The sequence below is a fragment of the Anopheles moucheti genome, chromosome 3, assembly GCF_943734755.1.
Source record: "Anopheles moucheti chromosome 3, idAnoMoucSN_F20_07, whole genome shotgun sequence".
Classification (NCBI taxonomy): Eukaryota; Metazoa; Arthropoda; class Insecta; order Diptera; family Culicidae; genus Anopheles; species Anopheles moucheti.
Window position 1 is genome coordinate 50,866,508 of NC_069141.1, and position 22,448 is coordinate 50,888,955.

General features: G+C 40.4%; 2 protein-coding genes across 2 annotated transcripts in view; both read right to left on the bottom strand.

Moving 5' to 3' along the window:
- Nucleotides 1–2: 2 nt before the first annotated feature.
- LOC128302424 (charged multivesicular body protein 5) lies at nt 3–1,138 on the bottom strand. Its single transcript, XM_053039244.1, has 2 exons — nt 971–1,138; nt 3–890 (listed from the first exon to the last, which is right to left on the bottom strand). Exons 1-2 carry the CDS (start codon nt 1,037–1,039, stop codon nt 282–284), a joined length of 678 nt encoding a protein of 225 aa, XP_052895204.1. The 5' UTR covers nt 1,040–1,138; the 3' UTR covers nt 3–281.
- Nucleotides 1,139–2,894: 1,756 nt separating this feature from the next.
- The window catches only part of LOC128303435 (homeobox protein orthopedia), a 35,496-nt gene continuing 15,942 nt past the window's right edge, over nt 2,895–22,448 (bottom strand). The window contains exons 4-8 of the mRNA XM_053040382.1: nt 7,495–7,564; nt 7,278–7,412; nt 6,907–7,035; nt 4,306–4,550; nt 2,895–3,376 (exon numbers count right to left, since the gene is read on the bottom strand). Coding sequence (XP_052896342.1) covers nt 3,191–3,376; nt 4,306–4,550; nt 6,907–7,035; nt 7,278–7,412; nt 7,495–7,564 — 765 coding nt within the window. The 3' untranslated portion in view covers nt 2,895–3,190. The remainder of the gene's footprint in view (nt 3,377–4,305; nt 4,551–6,906; nt 7,036–7,277; nt 7,413–7,494; nt 7,565–22,448) is intronic.

Sequence of the window (22,448 nt, forward strand, 5' to 3'; positions counted from 1 at the left end):
CGTACAAGATAAATCATCTATTTATGATCGTGCTGCAGGTTTAGTAAGAATAGTAATATTGTAAGGTAAATCAGAACAATTTAAAATCGTGAAAAATATACATGTCAACAAAACAGATCACTTACTAACTGGGGCTGCCTGCTGCCAAGGACCGATTGCGGGATGGTGTATTTAATTGTAAATTAATGATAAAATCCATGCGGATGCCACATCGCACGTGAATCAGGGAACAATGGTGACGTCAGGGAAGCAATGCGTGCGAAAGACATCGCGATAAGGCCTTAGGTCGTTTTGACGGATGCAGGAATCTTTGGCAGACCGAACTCATCAACCAGTATTCCATCCTTGTTGGTGACACTGTCCGCTCCCGGTTCCTTATCGGGGGCTTCGGGCGCTTTCACGACATCGTCCAGATAGCTGGCATCGTCATCGAGTGCGATCTCATCGCCGAGTGCATCTAATTCGGCCTGCAGCTCATCATCATCCAGCTCCGGCATGCCGTACGTTCGGCCCATCGCTTCCTGCACCTCATCCGCCTGCTCCAGCATGTCAGCCATGTCGTCCTGTATGTCTTCGATCTCTTCGATGTTGATCTTCTTGAATTCTTTCTTCATCGATTTCATGCCATCCTTCATGGCAGCCACCGTCGCCTGAGTATCTTTCAGCGTCTGATGGGCAAAGTTTGCCTGCTCCATGTTGAACGACTGGTTCCGCAAATTTTCCACCTGGCTCTCATACTGTTTACGTTGCTTCAGCACACGCATGGCCTTCTGTTTGACGGCGTTCTTCGCCGGACCTTCGCGCATCTTGGCCATTTGGTCTTTATACTTCCGCAGTTCGTTATCGAGCGTCTTTATTTTGCCTTCGATTGTCTCCGCCCGTGCGTCAACCTGAATGGTGGATGGTGCGAGAAGGAAAGCCGTTAAGGGTGAGTCATCCGTCTGAAATAAAATCTAGCAATGCTGCTTACACCACTGATACAATCACTGATGCTTGGACCCGGCTCTTTGGGTTTTGATTTTCCAAACAAACGGTTCATTTTGTACTGCTTTATAGAGCGAAAGGAGACCAAACAAAGGTTCACAAATAAGTTTTCACTGTGTATCGCGTTTTTGTCTTTCCGTACAACAAATGAGGCACAATTGAAGGTTGTTTGTTTGTGTACTTCAAAGTGTGTAGAACACAGGTTCGATCATAGCACGGGTTCTGGTCGACACACTGTCATGCAAACTGTCATACGGGTGCCCCAGTGAAAATTCTCTTGTAAAAGTTCTACGCAACATTTTCAAATTTGAACGTTACTTCGACCAATAATTAAATACGATATTTCACTGATTATTTTACTTTCTCATGATAAATTAATAAAAAAAAAAATAAATTTTATGGCGGACTTATGGTGATAATGTGAATAATAATTAGAACTATGTTTTGAAAAGATTTTTGACTACCTATTTACCATACTTAAATTGTTTATTTAACGCAAATGAATTATTTTTTTACATATATAAAATACCAAAGATAAACCCCATCAAATTACCAATATTCATAGTATTTAATGTTAATGAAAAATGCTGGAATAAGAATCATTTGTTCTATATACTTACTAAGCGACATCTGCGTCCGGTTTATCAACATTTGCATACGTTTGGATTGAATCAAATGAATGTTCTTTTTATTCCATATCAATACTATAGTTACTTTTACTAACATACATATTTTCTGACCCTTTTGGCATCGATCTGGCTGCTGTTGCTGCTAATCGGACAATCATCTTGAATGCTTTTGTGCTAATAACATAGCTAGTGGCTTGGTAAATCGCACAAAGCACTGTGTTATTGTTTAATCCACGCAAATCAAAACGGGTATGATAATGGGAGGAAACGAATGGCGACATTTTTCTTCCCTAGCTGCACTACCACAAAACGCCATGCACTATTGGCGCGCAAATGTAGCTCTGCTTGGGAAAGACTCGTTCTCAGGTGGCAATTCAAATACGAATGAGTGAAACGAATACAATATGTAGGCGATTATTTACAATAAGTTGCATTACGTCTCCGTATGGGTGCTTTCGCTTGGTTTTACGTTGTTGCGTACTAGGATTGTTTCTTGTAGTAGAATGGTTTTTGACAATTGTTACTTCCTGTTCTGACATTTCAGCGCAGCGCATCGGCGATCGAGGCGATTCTTTACCGATTAAATGTACTTTTGTATGTGTTTGTGTGTGTATATATATATAATTTTATATATAGTTTTTCATAATATAATTTCTCCACACCTCGCATGCATCTAACCTTATGCGCAAAGTGTCTACTAATCGTACCGTGTAGTCGTATACATGTTCTCAAGTCTCTTGAAATTTTGGGTTCTTTTTTCTTTCATTCTTGTGCTTCGTAGTTTCTAAAACGCATCATAGTTCCTGTTTTGCAACACGCTCGTCTAAGCATCGGAGCATTGTTTCGTATACATTGGTTTACACTTGATGTTTCTTTCTCTTTAGGCTCGATAGTTTACTTGATCACTAGGGAGTGTAGGTGTGCCTTAATGCTCTAGGTCTGTCTAATTTGGGGCCGACCGTTTCTGCTTCACGTAAGGTTGCATGCAAATAAGTTACGTTCATTACAATTGAATTGTGTGTTTCGTTTAGTTTTGTCTTGTTTGTTTTGGATTAATGACGATCAGCTAAGCGCGAAAATCCCGGCCCACCCTGCATCACTCCGGGGCTGCGCTCGTATACATCGATTTCAGGTGGAGCTCTTCTGTTTTGTTTTTGGCTTTTAGTATCTATGCTTCAAATGATGCTTTGCTCGTTCGCTATTCGATGATATGATACTAAACTTTACATTGAGTTTGATTTACATGTGCTGGGACCACGGCCGATCCCATCCTAAGATGATACGAAACTAAACAAAAGGGTGAACTATCTTAGTGACGAATGTAACAGACTATTCCAACAAAAAGGGAAAACACAAATAAAACGACGATCCACCAGCGCACCATCGCTGCCGCAATGTGCGCCACGATCGTTGCGAACACAGAGGCGCCGACGCCTTATCCTTCCCAACGCCTCGTAATACTGCTCCGGTATTCGATTCGTGTCGATAGACTCGACCCCTCGTCGGTTTTCTGGGTGCGCCTGTGTAGCTGCTAGTAGTTACGGTTGCAATTCGTTCGCTCACTTGAACAGCTGCAGTCAATACACCGAGTTGTGGTGATCGTAGTTGTGCGCGTGCAAGTAGGAGGGCATGGTTTGATTCAGCTCGGACGCTCGGCGTCGCAGGGCCGCTATGCTGTGTCCTCGCCAAACATCGTCATCTCCATCCGGGGTACCGGCCGACAAGCTCTGACAGTTACCGATACCATGCTGATTGGGGCCGGGCTGTATGTAAAAGGATGATGAGGGGAAGAAAGATTCATAATTCAGTAATAATTGATCTAGTTAAAGCTGTCCGCCTAGATGTTACTTGGATGTGTATTGAAGTACCTGAATAATGTACGGAATACACGAGCATGTATGAACAGTTTAGAATTTTGTATGTTGAATTTTCTACACATTCAATGTTTTAATCTGTTTTTCTCAAACCAACATATTGCAGATAGTTAACCAGATTTCAGATAGTTAACCAGAGGCAGTTCCCGAGATACGCCATTATAGATAACCCGGGAAAAATCCGCGTAACTAGAATTTCTGCGTAAGTCGAATCCTGGGGCAATTTCGTTTATAATTCAAAATCACAGAGTCGACTTATTTCTCTGCACTCAATTTATTCACTAAATCAGACGATTTTTAGATAGATTACTTTAAAATAAATTAGAAAAAAAACAAATTTGTACAACAAACACAGGTTTTTCGACCAATTTTTCACCTTTTTGCTTAGATTTTGTGCTATAAACTAGCTCATCTGACAAATCTCCAAAAACAGACTCGGGGACTGTCTGTACCTGATTGACTTCCATCAGGTATTCTTTACGCAATTTACTAGTATTGGTCACTTCTTCAACTTCAAATGTTTGCCATTGGAAAGTGACAAAAAGTGAAAATCTGTTACTGTATTATAGTATTTTCTTTCATAGTTTTAAATCGTGGATGATTTTCCATACAACTCCAGCGGGTTCGAAAAAGGACGCAAATGAGCCGTTCTTCAGGAAAAATCATTCAAAACAAGGAAAATTTGAAACTCACGCAAAGAAAATAATCTTTAAACCATGTAGTACACGACAAATAGCTACAAAAGCATTAAGCAAAGCCTGAACAAAACAGACTTATGAAACGATGTAAGCGCCAGTTTGAAATAAATTCAAACGTACCATTTCCCCATTGGCCGATGCATCGTTCTGACTGGCACCTTGCTGTTGCTGCTGCTGTTGCTGCTGCTGCTGTTGCTGATGCTGTTGCTGCTGAGGCTGATTCGGCTGCTGGCCACTATTTGTTAGGGGTGGTGTGGATGGTGAGCAAGCATTAATGTTGGGCGGGGTGGACGTGGGTGAGCCTCCCGTGCAGCCTACACCACCAACCGAATGTTGGTACATCATCGTATCACCTGGAGAGGAGAGAGAGAGAGAGAAAAAGGAGGGAAGAAACAAACGGATTTCCATGTTTAACATAGCTAGAACTGAACAGCCTCGCGCACCCTGCCCTTCACACCCGCCCGAGTTTCGGTTGACTGGACGGATCGCTTGAAGAACGAGAAAAACAACCCAGACGTGAGCGGTTCCTTGTCAGCTTGAGCAAACAACGTCCCCGTCAGCAACCGAAAAACATTTTTCAGTCATTTCTGTTGCTTTCGACACCTTGCGAGGCCCCACGATGTGCCGATCCAAAACCGGCGTCGGTTGAAAACAACTCTCTGCGTCGTCCTCGTGGGCAAGGCCTCTGCTGGCCGAGTGTTGCGAGCATGAATAATTTTGTGTCGATACGCTTTTTTTCTGTTGTTCATTTCTTATCCGAACCTCCGGAAAGGTGTTAATGGGTTCCGCATACCGGATGGGCCCGTGCGTGCAGTGGTAAGTCGTGACGACCATTGCCAAAGCGCACTGCTCAAGGCGTAAGTGGTGTAGCGGTGTGGGGCGGTAACCCATCTCACGGTGATGTTCTATTTGACCATTAGGTGAGGTTTTATGTGAGCTGAGCTACACCTTGGTGTTGGTTTTCTTCAACACGACCTTGCGAAGCGCGCCTTGGAATTCGGAAAGCAAGGGACAAAACATTGCTACTAGTTCTATGGTCTTACAATCCGGTAGACTCTTATGTTAATTAAATATTGCTGAGAATGTAACATGAACGTTAAAAACTGGTAGATGTTAAAAAGGATCTTGTATGATTTGATGTTATTGTACCACTTGGTTTAACTGTTGATTACGATGGCGTCTAAGTATAAGCAATTGACAGTCAGCATCAGCGATAAAACAAGAAAAATCGCTAATTTTGTTATTTATTTTAATGGAAAGTATTAATTTAACCGAGCAAGCCCGGGATAAGGCTCATAACTGGGAGGAAATGCCCACAGTCATGCAATTTCGACAATATATGTCGATCATACGGCCCTCGGCCGTCATATTGGAAATATAAAATAAAAAAGAAAGTATTCATTTAGCTACTAGAGATGAGAATTTCATTCCAAACCTACTAGGTTCGTTCCGTTCGTTCTGTGGAACGATCGATCCTAGGTAAATAAAATCACAAAGCCTGTAAGACATTTTATGACCTGCATGTATGACTTTTTTTAATAACTCTGGGTAAAGTTAAAGGAGTGGATTAGCGTTTCAGAGAGTTTATCAAATTATGTTTATGAAACATTTTCATGATTTTAATATTCTTTTGTGCCGATTATTGGCACCATACTTCTTCGCCTTGCCTGTTTAAATTTTATGTTTTGTATTAAGAAGTTTTCAGAATACTGATAAAAATCATCACAAAAATGTATGAACAATTTTTAAAATGAAAAGTTATTTATATCTGAGATTGTTATTAACGTTGTCTTTTCGAATCTACTAGGTTCGTTCCGTTCCCTAAAGAAAAGGTACCTAATTCCGTTCCGTACCGGCAAAAAAAATGTTTCCCATCACTATTAGCTACACTGGAAACACATACTATATTTTAATATTAGTGCACTCTTTATTTAGACCTTAAGAAAAATGTTTGAGAAACAAATAAAAGTAATGGTATACGAACAAACATATTAAATCATGGTTTTTCATAATTGTTATGCTGCAGTATAAATTCATGGAGCAACATTCAAAGGAGAACATGCCTTGTAAATATTGTACAGATGGTACTGACAATAAAGCAAATAGCTTTTAGGCATTTAAAGTAATGTAAATTTAAATATTTGCCATTAACAGAATTATAAGGTCACAAATCGGTGCTTTCCGATGCGGATTGGAATAACTAAATTACTTCATAGTACAGTTTTTTTTAATTGTTTCACAAATCTCATTAAACATTCTGCAAGCAAAAGGACTTCTTTTGCCAAATCATAAGCTTATTAATATAGTCTTAATTGCAAAATTCACTAGCTACTAAAAGTGCACTAATACTTGTAGCCAAACTTTAACAAACAATACAATAAACATTTTTGATTACGAATTGTCTAGGCACTACTTTCTTTAGCCTTTTAACGATCGGATTGTTTATGGCAGTTTAATATTAGCGTAATAAATATATCGTATCGTGCCAATAACGTATGTAGAGTACAACAACGGTTAGTTCGTTACATTAAGTAAGTCACAGTCAGCGTTGAATTCCGTTTAAATTTGATCAATTGTTTGAAAATGCCACGATCTATTTTGCAGTACAATGGATGAATAAGAAAGGCTTTCTGTTCACACAAAAACGGCGCATATCCGTATGTATCGGATTGTTTTCAAGACACATACACAAACAACCATAACACGGGAGTAATCAGTAATTACCTAACGCGTTCAGTCCATAATTATGATACCCGCCGGCTCCCATCGCCGAGGATATGTTAATGCCCGAGTTAAGCCCCGTGTTGAGCGTTGAGGAAAGCGAGGATGATTGGTTCAGCTGACCGAATCCTGTACCGGGACCGTCAAGCCGTTGGTTAGTTGCAGTCGAGGTTTGTTAGTGGTGTTTAGTTTAGCCAGTGAGTGCATAAAAGAGAAAAAAAGGATGAAGATCGTTTAATGCGCTCGTCTGTTTTATCCAAGTCACCGTGGTTCACCAATTCAAACAGATATTAGTATACATGTATTAGTATAAGGGGATGTATTATATTTTTTAACGTATTTTGGTACGCGTGGGCCACTTCGGTACCTACCGGCAGTCATCGGATTAACTCCAACGCCCCATCGATCGCCCCCAAACATTGACGTGCCGCATAAGCTTTCGCTCATCGCGATGTTGGTTATGTTGGCCCCGAATGGGGGCAATCCGTGCGAAGGTAATAGGGCTCCTGCAAAGATAGAAAGAAAAAGGTTGCGTAAATGAATGTGATTTCAAGTTTCTTTATCCTGATGTCCCCCCGCGGTACTTACCCGGCGTGCGGAATACGTTCGTGGTCTTCTTTCGCTTTTTCCACTTGGCTCGTCGGTTTTGGAACCATACCTGGGTGAGTGAAAGAAAGGTGGAAGAAAATTTAGTACATCATCATTGTCAGCTACAGTTCATTAGAATGGATTCGAAAGAATATGATTTTAATAAATTTTAAGTACCGCTTTACAAAACTAAAGTTCATTAACAGTTACAGTAATGTAAGATCGGAATAAAAATCCCAGCAAACATCGGCCTGCGAGGGCAACCGCCTACTAAGGACATTCTACAAAGGACACATTTTTATGCACACGACAGCAAAAGAAACAAAATCAACTAAGCAGCCGTCGATTGTTGGTGATTGTGTGGCTTGATGTAATTGAGCATCCCTGCGGTTAGGTGGGGAGAACGTTAGTTTGTTTGTTTTTTTTTTTACGCGCGTGAAGTTGTTTTCTCCTCTGCTGTTTCGTTGTCCTGCGCGTATCAACGCGCGTTGGTAATCACGTGCTATTTATTATTCACTGTTGTTTATCATTACGATTATGGTTATTATGTATGAAATTGCACGAAAATGGTACCACCGCGGTACGGTGCTACGACAGTTCCGGGAGGTTCCGTGCTCATCGGCCACGGTTTAAAGTCGAGGAGGAGGGCACAAAGGATCGCAAATAAAAAAAACAACCCAGTCCGCGGGATGAGGGTGGTGTGCAAGGATTACAAACAAGGGGTGGATCGAAAAAATTGTGTAAAAACAGTGTCAATGTGTGCCATTCGTGAAGGGTGACAATGAGCCAAATGGTATCGGGTGACAGGAGGGCAATGGGTGCACTCGGGCACGCAATGCATTGTACATTGCAGAGGACGCACAGGAAGGTAGGCGAAAAAAAATGGCACGAGACTCGTTACGCTCACTTTTTTAGGCTGAATACGCTGTTGTTGTGTCCTCAGTAGCATTATTTTCACACAGCCACTTTCGGTTGGGAGCCTGCCCGGCCACAACAAGTGCAGTGGGTAAACAATGATCTATGATAATGATACCGGTTTATGAGTTCGACAGCATGGAGAGAGAGAGAGAGCGAGAGCAAAAGAAAAACAAATGAGATCATCTTCTTGCCCAAGAGATGGAAGTTGGTTGCTTTGATTTTGCCATTATGCCTTTAACGTCGTTTGCGGTGAATGGGTATTGTTACTTTGTTTGGTGTAGACGCTAAATTTAGCAAAAGATTCGTCCGTCCTTCGAAAGTGTGTCGAACACACCCGGGCCGTTGCGTCCTGGGTGGGTGTGCGAGGAAACCACTGGCGGTGGGATAAACTAATTCAACTTTTTAATCGAATGCAGGGGGAAAACTGCATATTATAAATTCATGAGTCCATATTTGACACCCGCACGCAACACGGTGTGTATACGATGACAGGCACGGAATCGGGTCCCTTAATCGGGTTCACCTTCACGCCGGGAACCTGGCCGGATGATGCCTTTTTTGTGCGTTTTTTGCCCGATTTGGCCAGTCATTGGGTGTTGGTGTTTACTATTTTGTCGATCGGTGTTAGGGCGAGAGGGTCCTTTTGTGTGTAAAGTTTTGTTATCGTATGTAATTAAATACCAATCGGTACAATGGTTTATTAATTTTCACCGTTAAGTCGTGTTAATGAGTAAAGGTATTTGTTGAAATATAGAGAATAGTAAAAAGAGGAAAAATATTATAACTACATTTATAAAACCGTAACTTTCAATTGTTCTTAAAATTCAAACTTTCCCAGGGAAATAAAAAGCCCTCCTTAATAATTTTTGGTGCAATGACTTTCAGTTGTATATGTTTTCCCATAATCCATACGTTCACAATTAAACTCCCTCCAGAGAACGCGAGGGCAAAACTACCAAGAACAATTGCCTGATTTCAATTGTAACATATGCGGCGAAAAACTAAGGAGCGTCAGAAGATACTGACAGTGGTGGTCGCTCCCAAAACAAAAAAGGACAACTACAACCTAAGGGATACAAGGGGGTGTTAAAACCACCGTATCATCGTATGATTGTACCTGATGCAGCATATTTTACCCTCGTTACCCGCCGGCATGGAAATGAGCAGTAACTAATGAGAGGGGGCAAGACAGGGCGTGCATCCTAGGCGTGAAAAGTCATCCGCACCCGGACTTTGATTGACTCGCCTGGCAGGAATGGCAGAAAAAAGTTGTGAGGTTTGATGTCCGCAGGGAATAGTGCGCGAATGGGGGTAATGGCAACCACGTACAGCACACTGTGTATGCGTTTTTAATGGCGTTGAACGGTGGTGGTTGCATGATTTTTCATTGATTTTTGTGAGCGGCCAGAAAGCCAAGGGAAGATAGATGGGCGAAGTAGGTTTTAGTACCATGCGCAATCGCTTGTACATTAGTGCATCGTGTGTGAACTTTTGAGGGTTTCATAGTTCACTCGCGTGGAAGTTTCTTCCGAATTGATTTACGATTAGTGGTGTTGGATGTTTATACATCGTTATTTATACAGATAAAACATTTATACACTTCGACGTATGACTACGGTGCTATTTGAACTCGCGAAACCTGCTGCAGGATTAGATGGATTGATTAGCTACTACGATTACAGGCAGTCCCCGAGATACGCTGTTATAGTATCCGCGTATCTCGAATTTCCGCGTAGATCGAATCCTGGTGCAATTTCGTTTATACTTCAAAGTCACAGAGTCGACTTCCTTCTCTGAATTTTATTTATTCAGCGAATCATTCGATTTTTAGAAAGATTACGTTAAAGTAAATTAGAAAGAAATGTTTTATGTGACAAAAAAATGGATTTTAGATAAATTTTTGCCCTTTTTGCTTAGATTTTGTGCTATAAACTTATTCATATGTCAAATTTCCTTAAACCGCGTATCTCCGAATCTGCGTATCCGCGTATCATGGGGACGGCCTGTACTGCACAAGTGCTTTGCAGATCTTCTATAACTGATCCAAATCTTACTGTTGAGTTATGTTTTTTATGTGTCGTATGTTTTTTAACATGCATGTAGATTTAATACAATATTGTTGATTTAATTTTTGCATCAAATTGCGCCAATATACCAAAACGTACACTGAACGTTTTGATAATATAAGGCTAATATTTGATAATACGGTGAAAGCCGTCCTAATTGAAATATAAACAAGTAAATTAGGCTAATATTTTATTTTAGAATTATCAGAATTATCAAATAACTTCTAAACGATTCCGATGACCGTGCCTTTGTGACCCTGTATCAAGAATTTGACTACCTAACATAGGTATCGTAGGCTGTGTAATCTCAAGTTCAGTCAAGTTTTGAACTCCGGCAGGGCAAATTTTGAATTTATCCTCTAACGACCATGTTATTTAACTGGCTTGATACACACTCAACCCAGTACCTTCCTTCTCCATGTTGATTTAAGGTTCAATATTGTGCCTTGCGGTTGGAAAGAGCGATGGTTTATCTATTGACTTTTCCAGTGCCCAATAATACTATATCCCATATCAAACCCTCCCACTTCGGCTCCTTCTTCTCCCAATCCAATAGACACCTTCTCTCCCTTCGAAAGGTAATTTATGTCTCACTCAGTACACCAAATGCGATAATAATGTTGTCAAACGGAAAATCATTTCTCACTACCCGTTCCCGTTTCATGGAACAGATAGCGCCAGAACCTCATCGTGCGCTTTGCAGCATCCGTCCGGACATTCAAACAATACACACACACATACACACACGCATATACAGGAAGCACAGGGGCGAAAAACATGGTCCCATTTCGGCCATCAACGGTCCAGGGGAATCCTTTTCCATTTATCTCCGGCACACTTTGATGGTGGAGTCCGAATGATTAATTACCCGTCTCATTACTCCCGGTGTTGATACCATTATGGCACCAGCTCCTCAGCGGTACCAGTCAATGACGTAGCGCGTGTGAGGGTCTGTGAATGTTCCGGGTTGCATCCGGTGGGCTAGCGGATGAGATTTACGTGTTGTTGTGTTGGAACTGGATGCAGTGAAATTGTTTTTCCCCAAGTGCACGAACGATGAACATGGTGCATACATGTGATGTCTTATTATGTTTAATCTACTTTTTTGTTTAAATATAGGCAAAGTAGTGCAAGAATTTCGCTTTCATTCATTTGTTTTTAAATTAAGACAAGTCATTTAAACCTCAAAATGAATCACACTATTCGACATTCAATACGTTTATAGCACAACTAGCAATTAGCTGTGTTCTTCACAATTTGACTCTTTCTTGTGTGTTTCATTACAATGTTATTTCTTCTATTGGTAAAATAACTTTTCAATAAAGTTGTAAGAATACATTAGCGATGAAATGAAAACAGCAACGCTTTCTTTTTGCACCACTTGTCTCCTTCATTTGTGGCATGTTTCTTGTGCCGGGATGGGAAGGTAGAACTGTTTTATTCGCCAGATCTCTCACACACAACCAACTAAAATGACGGTGAAGTGGAAGTGATAAAATATTGGTCCTCCATTTGTGGGACTTTTGCCGACTGACTTAAGGTTGTTCGCCGCTGTTGATATTTACTGGTATGTGTCGGAGGGGGGTCGTAGTTGTTGCTTTCCGAAAGTACGCCTGGAAGCATTCGACTCAGCCGACCAGCAATAACGTGCCCAATTCCCCATGGGCGGTTCCCGGTGAGGTTACACGTAAAACTACTTTGGCTCCGACTGAAATATAAATGATGGAAATAAAAATCTATCCTTGAAAAGGGAAAAAAAACCCAGCAACATCGAACAGCCACCGGTCGGTGAAACCCGGTTGGCGACGTTCGTTCCCGGTTGGTGTGATTCCGAACATTTATGTCCTTGCAATGTGGTAAAGTGAAAAATGTGAAACCGAGCGAGTAATCGCAGTGATTGTTGAATGCCATTTTCCACTTGCACGGCCCTGCCCGTGCGTACTAGTTCCCTTGTTGGTATTTTCTAGAAGGAAAAAAAGTATCCCATATTTAGACTGGTTGGAAAAATGCAAATCGTTGTACCGCTAGCGGGTACCTTCAACGGCCGGTCGGTTTGATAAGTGAAGGATGAAGATTGGTGGATGATAGTGATGGAATAGGTATTAAAAATGTATGTATAAGCAAGCAACACTATTTCCAGTCGAGAACATTTTTTTATCGGTTGAGAAACGTTGCGGTTATCCTTGACGGCACTGACAAAACAGGTTGGAAAAATATTCCCCAGAGACCCCAGAGAGTAAGTTGCATGACAAAAACACTCTTTGTGCATTATACGTCTTTGGTGACAACAGCACCAGACACCTGTTATTGTATTTTTTTTCGCTGAAATGCACAATTTCTTAGGAGAATAAAAGAAGATGGTCAAATAATGTGTTAAAATAGCAAACTGCAGTAGCGCCATGTTTGCACCGGAATTAGTGATAAATATTTTATGAAAAAAAAATAGATAAGAGTTTTTCTACTACTTTTTTCTTTTTCAAAATCTATTTCTAAACATGAAGCATTTTTCTGAAGAGCTTTATTGTTTTTTTTCGCCTAAAACACGATTTGTTTGTTTATCATTTTACCGACGGCATTTGCCGAGGATCCTGAGAAGCTAAATGACCAGCCACCGACCGGTTCATGTGAAAGAAATACCGATCCAAATGCTCGCACACCAGTGACGTGGAATATGGATGAGTAAATAAAGCTGAAACTAATAAATATTTTGGCAGGTTGGTGTGAAATTGTGTACTAATGACGCTACCATGTCGTGAAGCTGCTGGTGGTGCTGCTGCTGCCGCTGCTGCTGCTTCTGATGACCTGTTTTGTTTGGTGTTCGGGGATTTCTTTCAGTTTGTGGTCTTTTTCCATCGTTATTTGGCTGCCGTCTGGTATTGTATTTCTTCGGCGTACAATCTTCGCGGAGGTAGGCACGAAACCCTCGATGCCTAAAGTTCGGAAGTTATGGATTTTTTTTTTACATTAGAACCTACTGTTCCTTGCCAGGAAGCCGCCTAATGGACATGAGCAAAGGTGCTTTCAAACAATATTTAATAAACAAATGAAAAGTATGAATGTTTTGGCTGGTAAATTGGTTTTGATTGCATTAAAATAAATGGGAATTAAAAATAAATGAATGGAATAGTATAAAATAGTCAAAAAAAGCTTTGATCACGATACAAAGGTAGTTTTACAGTATGTGCACATAAAGAAATAGAAAATGTGCAGTGTGTAGGAATATTTCTCTTGTTATTTAATATATTGCTATTTATTAATAAAAATATAAAAGTACGAAATGCTCTATGCTGCAATCACATGCCATACAGTGGCAAACCTATGCCGCACAGTATGGTTCCTCCACATAATTTACGAAAATGTTGTTCAAATCTTGCTCAACGAACTGTTGTTTTATCGTTAAAGAAATAGTGTTTAATTGTTATTATAGTTATGCCACGCACTGTATGTGGCTGGAAAAGAAAAATAATAGCATAACATAATAGCTTAACAGAATACGAAAAAAGGGAATATTAATATGAATCAAAATATAAAAAAATATAACATCATTTATATAACACATACGACTAAATTGAATTGTCTGTTAGCGATAATATATTGATTGCTAGTTTAAAACATGCTTCTTATAAAATTGAATTATTTTTTAATTGATTTGAACAAAAGTTTCTTGGCACAACAACAAAGACAGATACGAACGCCAAACACGGTGAAAGTAGTAATAAAGTTTCCGGGTTGTGTTTTAGATCCTAACTAACGACACAATGCCAACGGCAGAAGAAACGAAAATCTCAATCTTCTCAAGAAAAGAAGACCGAAAAAGTTCTTTTCTACCCTCAGTAAAAGTTGTGGAAAAAAAGGAGAAACAAAGTATTGTAAGAAATCTGCCTTGAAGGCGAGAACGGTGTTGAAAGATGGAAAAACTACAGCACAGCACGAATCAATGTGAATGCCCCGCGCGCATGCTTCTGAAAAATTCGTTCTACGTTTCCTGAGCTCTCTTTCCCTGCGATGCTGCCACAGTGGCAGTCGCACAAGCGAAAACGCCACTCGATACTGAAGCATTGCCGTGGGGGTGTGGATTTACCAAAATGGCGAAAGCTGGAAAACTGCTGCCTCTTCCAGGACCGTGATTACCACTCGCTCTCTTTCTAGCTGATCTTAACTCCATCCTTCTACTTGTACTCCATCATCCCCCCCCCCCAAAAAGGGGCTACTCGGATAGGGGGAAAACACGCTTTTCTAGATCGATGTGTTGGTATCGGCACTCTGGAGCACTAATACAGCTGCACAAGCTCCCCGTTTTGATACCTTCAGTTTTCCACCACTCGCTCAATTGAGGCAGAAGTTTGAAGCGTTACCATAGCGACGATAAGATGCTTTGACCGTCGGAAGGGTTCGTCCGAAATCGTTCATGCAACCGTGGGCTGCCAGAATGCCAATTTTGCCGGCATTTAACCGAAGTACACTTGAGTTCAGTTTAATGTGTAGCGAAATATTCGATCCATTTCGCAAAACATCCAACGGTTTTATTTGCCACAATGTACCGAGCAAGAGTTACAGAGGAGTTTTTGTTTCGAAATTTGAAAATTCGGGCCCTTAATGTTCGTCTCTTTTTACGTAGAATAATTTATTAGTGTAACCAGTTTTTGTTGTTGTTATTGTGTACAAGAAAGATACTAAGAAACAAGGCACCATGAAATATCCTTTTTTCCATTTTCTTGAACGTTTTTCAAAAAACAGTAACATGAATTTCAAGAAATTGGTAAGGATTTATTTGGTTGATAAATTGGGCAACAGTTTCTAAATGTTTTAAAGATTTTCTGTTTATTGTACAAGTACATGAGTTGTTTTTGATGGATTCTTTGTTTGCACATGATCAATAAATAAATAGAATTAATATCAATAATAAAAATAGATTGATAAAAAAAACCATCTCAATCGTTATCAAGTACGAAGGATTGAATAGAGTACAGAAAAGTCAGAAATGGCAGACAATGACCTCCTGAAGAGAGTTACCATACTTGTTAAATAAAAAACAAACGAGCTACAAAACCGGTGCGTTATGTATCTTCAAATCCTGACAGCGTATAAGCTGATACAAACAAATTTTAAAAAAATGTGTACAACCGATGGACGGTTTTGGGGGTCATTGTTAGAGTGGACATGTTACAACTCGTGTTGTTTAGATTTCTGTTTTGAAATTCTGCTACCAACGGTATGTCGGTCGGTGAACATCAAAAGCATTTTTGTTGATTGTTAGTGGTGGTGTTAAACAAGTAACCAGCTTTGGCTGAATGTTTTCGCGGTATGAAGGAATACAGTAGCGTTGTTCAGCGATGCTGACTGCATTCTTGAAAGAGTATTTTGTTGGTTTATGTTGCGAGCCAGTTCGTAAAATGATGCCACGGTTTTAACTATCACGCTACTATCACTGTAGTGGAGAACAATTTGCCTTTTGTTATTATAAAGTTCGTTGAAAAAGTTGAAACTACCAAAAATGTTACCCAAATCAAGTATCAAGAATCATTGCTGTGGTAAAAATAAATTATCTTCGTTTTGAAATATGCCTGCTATTAAAGCATAGCATTAAAAATGTAAGAATGTATAGAAAAAATCGTGAATAACACATAACCATCAAATTGTTAACCAGAAGAATAATAGAAAATGAAGAAGCCCGTCTAACTTCACATTTCAAGCAACAGACGGTGATTGTTATTGAAATTAGTTAAAATCAATGATGATGGATGAATTCGATACATTCATAAACAAGAAATGAAACAAATCTTACGCCGATTCGGTATGCTAGGCTTCAACGAGACGCGTATGTTAAAACTCTTTATTTGCATAAAACCATAAAACCCTCTCACGGGATAAAGCTTTTTAATGGATTTTAAAATTAATGCAGTTCTCCAGAGCAAGCACAGAAACACTCGCTACCGGTGGAGTGATCTCGCATGGCGGATATGGCTCTTGGGCTGCACAGTTGTACCCAAGAAATGGACGCACTTCAGATTTTGATGGAGGCGCACGGTAATTGACGATAATTGATTGATTGGTTTCCGATTTTCCGAAGTTTAGAAAATGGCAGATACGGTGCCGGATCCTGTCCTTGCGCGGAAGTGGATCATCACGAGTGCAGAGTTTTATGATGCTTGTGACGGCCTGGTGGCTCGAAATGGCATCTTCGGCACAACTCCATCACCGACTGAGACAATCCGTCATTTCGCACGACACAATTCATGCTGAAAGCCTTTCACTGTTGCACGCCTCGATGGCAAACGGGAACCCACTCGTGCTGGGCTGGGAAATCCGTTCCGTTTAAAGTGTGGTGCGCATGTGTTGTTGAGGTTGATGAAAGTATCGTATTTTCCCTCGAAAACTTCACCGCGTCTGCCTTTTCCCCGCATGGACGATTGCAAAGACGATTGACAAACGTATCTCAGCATACAATTCATTAGCTAAGAAACAAAGGCTGGAAGCTTCGGCTCGAAACAATGACGATACTAGCACGATGGGAAATCTTGCAAGAAAACTTCCACTTTCGCTTTTCTCCGTTGCCACTCACGGAAAATGGAGACGTTTCTGAAGAAGTCAACACCATGGAATAATGGATTCGGGACAAGGCTAGCAAAGGCAAGATGACTGTCAGGCATTGCTCGCACTGGCTCCACGATGCCGGTATGATACGAGCGGAACCTTCTTGCCGTACCTTGGGCCATGTCATGGTTTGTCTTAGATTTGTTGATAGGGTCTTGCGAAAATCCCCGTGCGTCAAAAGCGTTGCGCTCGCACGTAAACCATCCTCAGGTTTGCTGTGAATGTATTTATTATCAATTTTCCTGAAAGTTTCATGCCACTAATCCTCGCATGAATTAAACCAGATTAAAAGCTTGCCATTCCCACACGGGGCACCATCGCAGGTAACGCAGTACGGTTTGCCGCCAAATGTTTTACGATGATGATGGCCGTGAATGGCTTAGAACACAGGAAGTGTTTCTAAGGCCGGGGCTGGTGCTGCACAAGTCGCGCCGGGTGATACCGGGCGCGGAAGATGTGAAACTTCTTGATGATTTTGTTCGGCGTGCGTAATGTACGAACGATGACGGTGGGAAAATTAGAATACTGTAGCACACGGATGCTTTCTTACGTTGCAGGGAAAATGGCAGCCACCGGGAGGCGGGGATTTGAAAACAATTGACTGCTTGTTTTAATTTACTTGAGCTGTTTGCATAAATGGTAGTGCATTGCGGTGAGCGTTATGCAAAATTCGCATTGTTCTGGGTTCCCTCCTCTGGCAGGAGTTTAACGAATGTCTGTTTTATAATTAAGTGCATTTAGGTAGATAGGATCATTGACAGATCATCCTTCCGTTTTACGAATTTCCACCTCGCAGAGCTAATAGAAAAAGTGTGATTTATAAAACAGTTTGACAGTAACTTGGGTTATAATTAATGCAGTCGTGGCCTTTGAAGTAAGGCTGTGAAACCTCACGCGCAATTTAATGAAACAAACCCATTTATTCTTTTCAAAAATAACACAGTTTTATATCCTGGTGCACCAATGATGGTTGTAGTTTATTAATTTTAAATATTATAGAAAAGGAGAGATCAGCCTATTATGTCCGGGATGTGGCACATTACAAGGTGGAAATGTCTGAGAAATTCGTACGCCCCTCAACCCATATACTGACCGACAATATGACGAATAGCCCTCATAAGTTAAAAAAATAAGCAAATTAATGCAAAACTGAATAAAAATCTGCAAAATTTTAGTTTCTTTTTCGCATTTATTTACATTTTTTTGATTTAATTAAACTTAGATTCAATTTAAAATTTCAATTTACGAACATGAAATAATAAATGATAATTAAAAGTAAAACAACTAAAAACTTCTGGGTTTCGTTTGGTACCTTTACTATCGTAAATCATCCTTTATGTAACTGATCACCAGTGTATTCTACAAACATATCGTGCTAGAGATAATCATGCTTTTAGTAACCTTTTTAAAATAGATAACACAATTATTGCAACATGATGAAGTTATGAACATTCGAATTAAATAAATATTAGCTATAGGAAAAGAAAGATAGTATACATTATTATTCGATCGGCCCATACTTAAAACGGTATGGTAATATAAAAGCTTTAGCACTCCATTGCATTACCAATATCGAAATTTATCTGTAGTGAACCAAAACGACCATCGCTATGCACGAAATCGATTGCTATTCAATGTGTGTCCGTGTGCGTCTCGTGTATGTGTACAGCGCATTCGGTTCGTTATCGGTAAACCCGCCCGAATGTTTTCAATTTGCATGTTATTAATAAATAAACAATAAATCGTACGCCTCAATAATACTTTTATTACACTTTCATTACCTTACACTTCGGGTAGGATTTGTGGCACGGCGGGCGAAATAACATTTTCCCCCTTCACGTGCGACCCGGCCAAGCATTAGGGAATCGCTGTCGTTTCCAACAGCAACCCTCATCAACACCCTGCCCCATGCCACCGACGAGCCGATCGGACCGTCCCATCACCGTGGTGGCTCAGCGGGAAAAACGTTCAACGCCCCCTGTCACCACAGGAGCAGACACATTAACCCAGGGCAGAAAAGGGACAAGCAGCGGAAAATGGACACAATGCAATGATAATGCTCGGGAGGTGGGATCCAAGGGGTATGTATGTTTGTGTGTGTGGGTGTGGGGGTGTGGGGGGGTGTAGGTTTTGGGAAAGGAATTTGTAGCCTGTTTATTTTTGGGCTCGTACAAATATCCTGACTAGTAAATAATGAACTAGTCGTTGTTTCCCGTTGATGCACAGTGGTATAAGCAGAATGGTTTTACGGTTTGGTTTAATTTTGATGTTTAAAATTTTATATTCAGTTGAGGTTCTAAGATTTAAAAAGGTTTAAAAAAAAAGCCATTAAAAAAAGTTGCACCTAATTGAGTATTGATTACAAAAATTTTAATGTTTTCAATACTTTCATAGGTAGTGGAATTCTTCTTCCTATGTTTGTTTTAAATTTAGTAAATTAGTTATATTAGCGGAATTTGGCCATAAAGTGTGTTCGGAATCCTGCGAAGTTAACCATCAAATCTAAACTACTTCACCCACTGTTCCTATTTCAGCAATCAACCAGCACCTACCGCTGGCAATGACTTGCGCGACAGACAGACAACGGTGATACAACCCTACCCGCACAGCGTTGTCCATATGGATGGTCGGTAGGGTCGCGGCAAAGGGTCGATGCGCACGAAGTCATGGAATAAATCTTTTCCTTCGTGCTAAATCTATTCGGGATTAATAGCACATTACTAGCCGCACTATTTATCATGCTGGGAAAATCTTTGCCACTTGCTCTCTTCTTACAACCACCATGGCCACGCCGTGGCCCGGGAACAGACGCGCCATGTCCTTTGGGAAGAAAGGCTTTCCCTATCTGTGTGCTTGTTCCAGTTGTGTGAGACTTTTTTGTGACTATTTTGCTCTGATCGGGATGAGCAGAGCCTCGAAACACGACGGAAAGTGCGGAGGAAAGTGAAAGTAATACAGTGGCGGTGTAAATGGGAGGATGACTTTTTGATTCGATTCCTAGCACCGCAGCTCTCGCTAGCATTATCCCTTCATATCGTCACCCTCCTCGTTCGGTCGTCATCAGTTTCACGGCTAATTTCCACCCGTTGGACCGCATCCCGTACCATGTGGAGGATAGTATCAGGCGATGTGTTACCCGAATCGGTGTACGGCGGAGCGTGATTTAGAGTTGTTTTCCTTGTACGACCGCATTCGGTGTCAGTCGGTGCGGGTTTGCTATTATTTATTAAAATCGTAACACCAGTTTCGAATTTGCTTCTTTACATCGGGTGTGTTTACCGATTTTCCGAAAAGGGGGCTTTCGGGAAAGTTTAGTCATTTACGCGGTATCGATTGAAGAAAAGGTAAGGCATTTTATAGACGAACAAACAATAATTGTAAAATGCGTTGGAGGATGCAGATAGATACACAAATAAACACATTGTGCTTCCTTTTTATCGTTGTGAAGTAATTTTAAGGCGTCTCAAATTGTCATCCTAGCCGGGTAGGGCTGCATAACCATTGAACCATTTTAAGGAATTTACAACAACGGAAAAAAGACACACGCGCGGAACAAGAATTCATCCTACGCACAGCGGGCACAAAATAACAGGTGGACAACTTGTCAATTGCAGCGAGTTCCGCACCGAAAACAAATCTATTTTCTGTTTATTTGCTGTTTTTATTAAATTTCGCCACGTGTCCCGTATTATCGAGGTGGTTTCGCACGGTGGCACACGCTCAGCCACCCACGTCGTGGTGCGTTTAGTTGGACGTGTTTTATGGCGCGTGCAACAAGCGAAATGGTTAGGGGGATTGATATTATGCTGTAAGGACAAGGTTAATCTTCGACAGATTTGTGCTGATTTGAACATGGTAAAAAACGAACCTTCCATTTTGGCTTTAATGCGCAACAACACCTGTCCCGTGTGGAGTTTATCATCGTAGTGGGGACCATTCAATTTGTACGGACAAGGCCCAGATAAGCCGAGACACGGAAGCGCAAGCATCATCGGCCTTTTTAATTAGGAGCCACTTCAATCACGTGTCATGACTACTTTGATCAGGAGATTTAGTATGAGAGATATGATATGAAACATTTTGATATTCCAGCTCCGTTATACAGCTAAAACAATCTCATGCAAAGTAACTCTTTTAACGAATTTTCGAACAAATCGAGGTTGAACAAATCAAAATTTCGCATAACGAGAATTTTGGTTCCTGTCATTCTTCTTTTCTGTCACTTAGTGCTGAATTTTGAAAAATTACTATACTTTGGTTAGATATAGAATTTGCGTAATGCCTTCAATGTAATGGACTTTTGATGTTGGCCAATAGTATTTAGTTAAGAATTAGAAACCATAATATTCAGGAGCTTCTTATGTTCAACACGGGGGATCCATCCTACAAAGGACTTATGGATGTAAGGATGCCATGGAAAAAAAATCATCCGAAGATAAAACAAAACCTTAATGAATCGACGACATGCTTTCGGTAAATAAAACATGAGATGTTGTTTCCTCTTATGATATTAAACATATTTCATTTCTCATATTTGTTAATTTATTGTTTGCCTTTAGGGCAGTACAGGCAGTCCCCGAGATACGCGGTTCCTTTTATACTCGGATTCGGAGATATGCGGTTTTTGGAAATTTGACAGGTGAGCAGGTTTATAGCACAAAATCTAAGCAGAAAGGTGAAAATTTGGTGGAAATAAACATTTTTGTAATATAAAACAATGGTTTTTTTACTTATATTAATGTAATCTTTCTAAAAATCCCCGGACCCTATGACTTTGAAGTATAAAGGTAATTGGACCAAGAATCGACTTATGCGGAAATTTGAGTTACGCGGAATTTTCCCCGGGTTATAGCGGTCCACTCTAATAGCGTATCTCGGGGACTGCCTGTGCGATGCAGTGATTTTGCGAATGTTTCATGTTGGTGATAGAAATGTTATTTCTCATTTTTAATTCTTCAAATCTCATTCTCCCTAATTTAAATTTCAGTATTACAACAAAGGATAGTGTTGCTATTCCAATTTGGCTATCTTAAAAAAATCAGAGAAAATATAAAATTTTATGACGATTTTAATTAATTATATGAGTACGGAAAATGTAAAGACGAATTTATGCCCTGATGATTCACCTAACTTATTAGAAAAAACAGATTCTGTTGCCTCTTCTATTTTTTAAATGTACAAATATTTGTTGAGCAGCTCGGTTTCATGATGGTAGCGACGCCGGTCTTCACACGGCAGGATCGATCCAAAATCCCACCCGGACCAATCCTCCTTACGCCGGACTGACTATCCAGCTACGGATAAATAAAGCCAGAAAGAACCAGACAGAAAGCCAGAAATGGCACCTTTTTTGGTTTTTGGTCCGATAAATTAGAA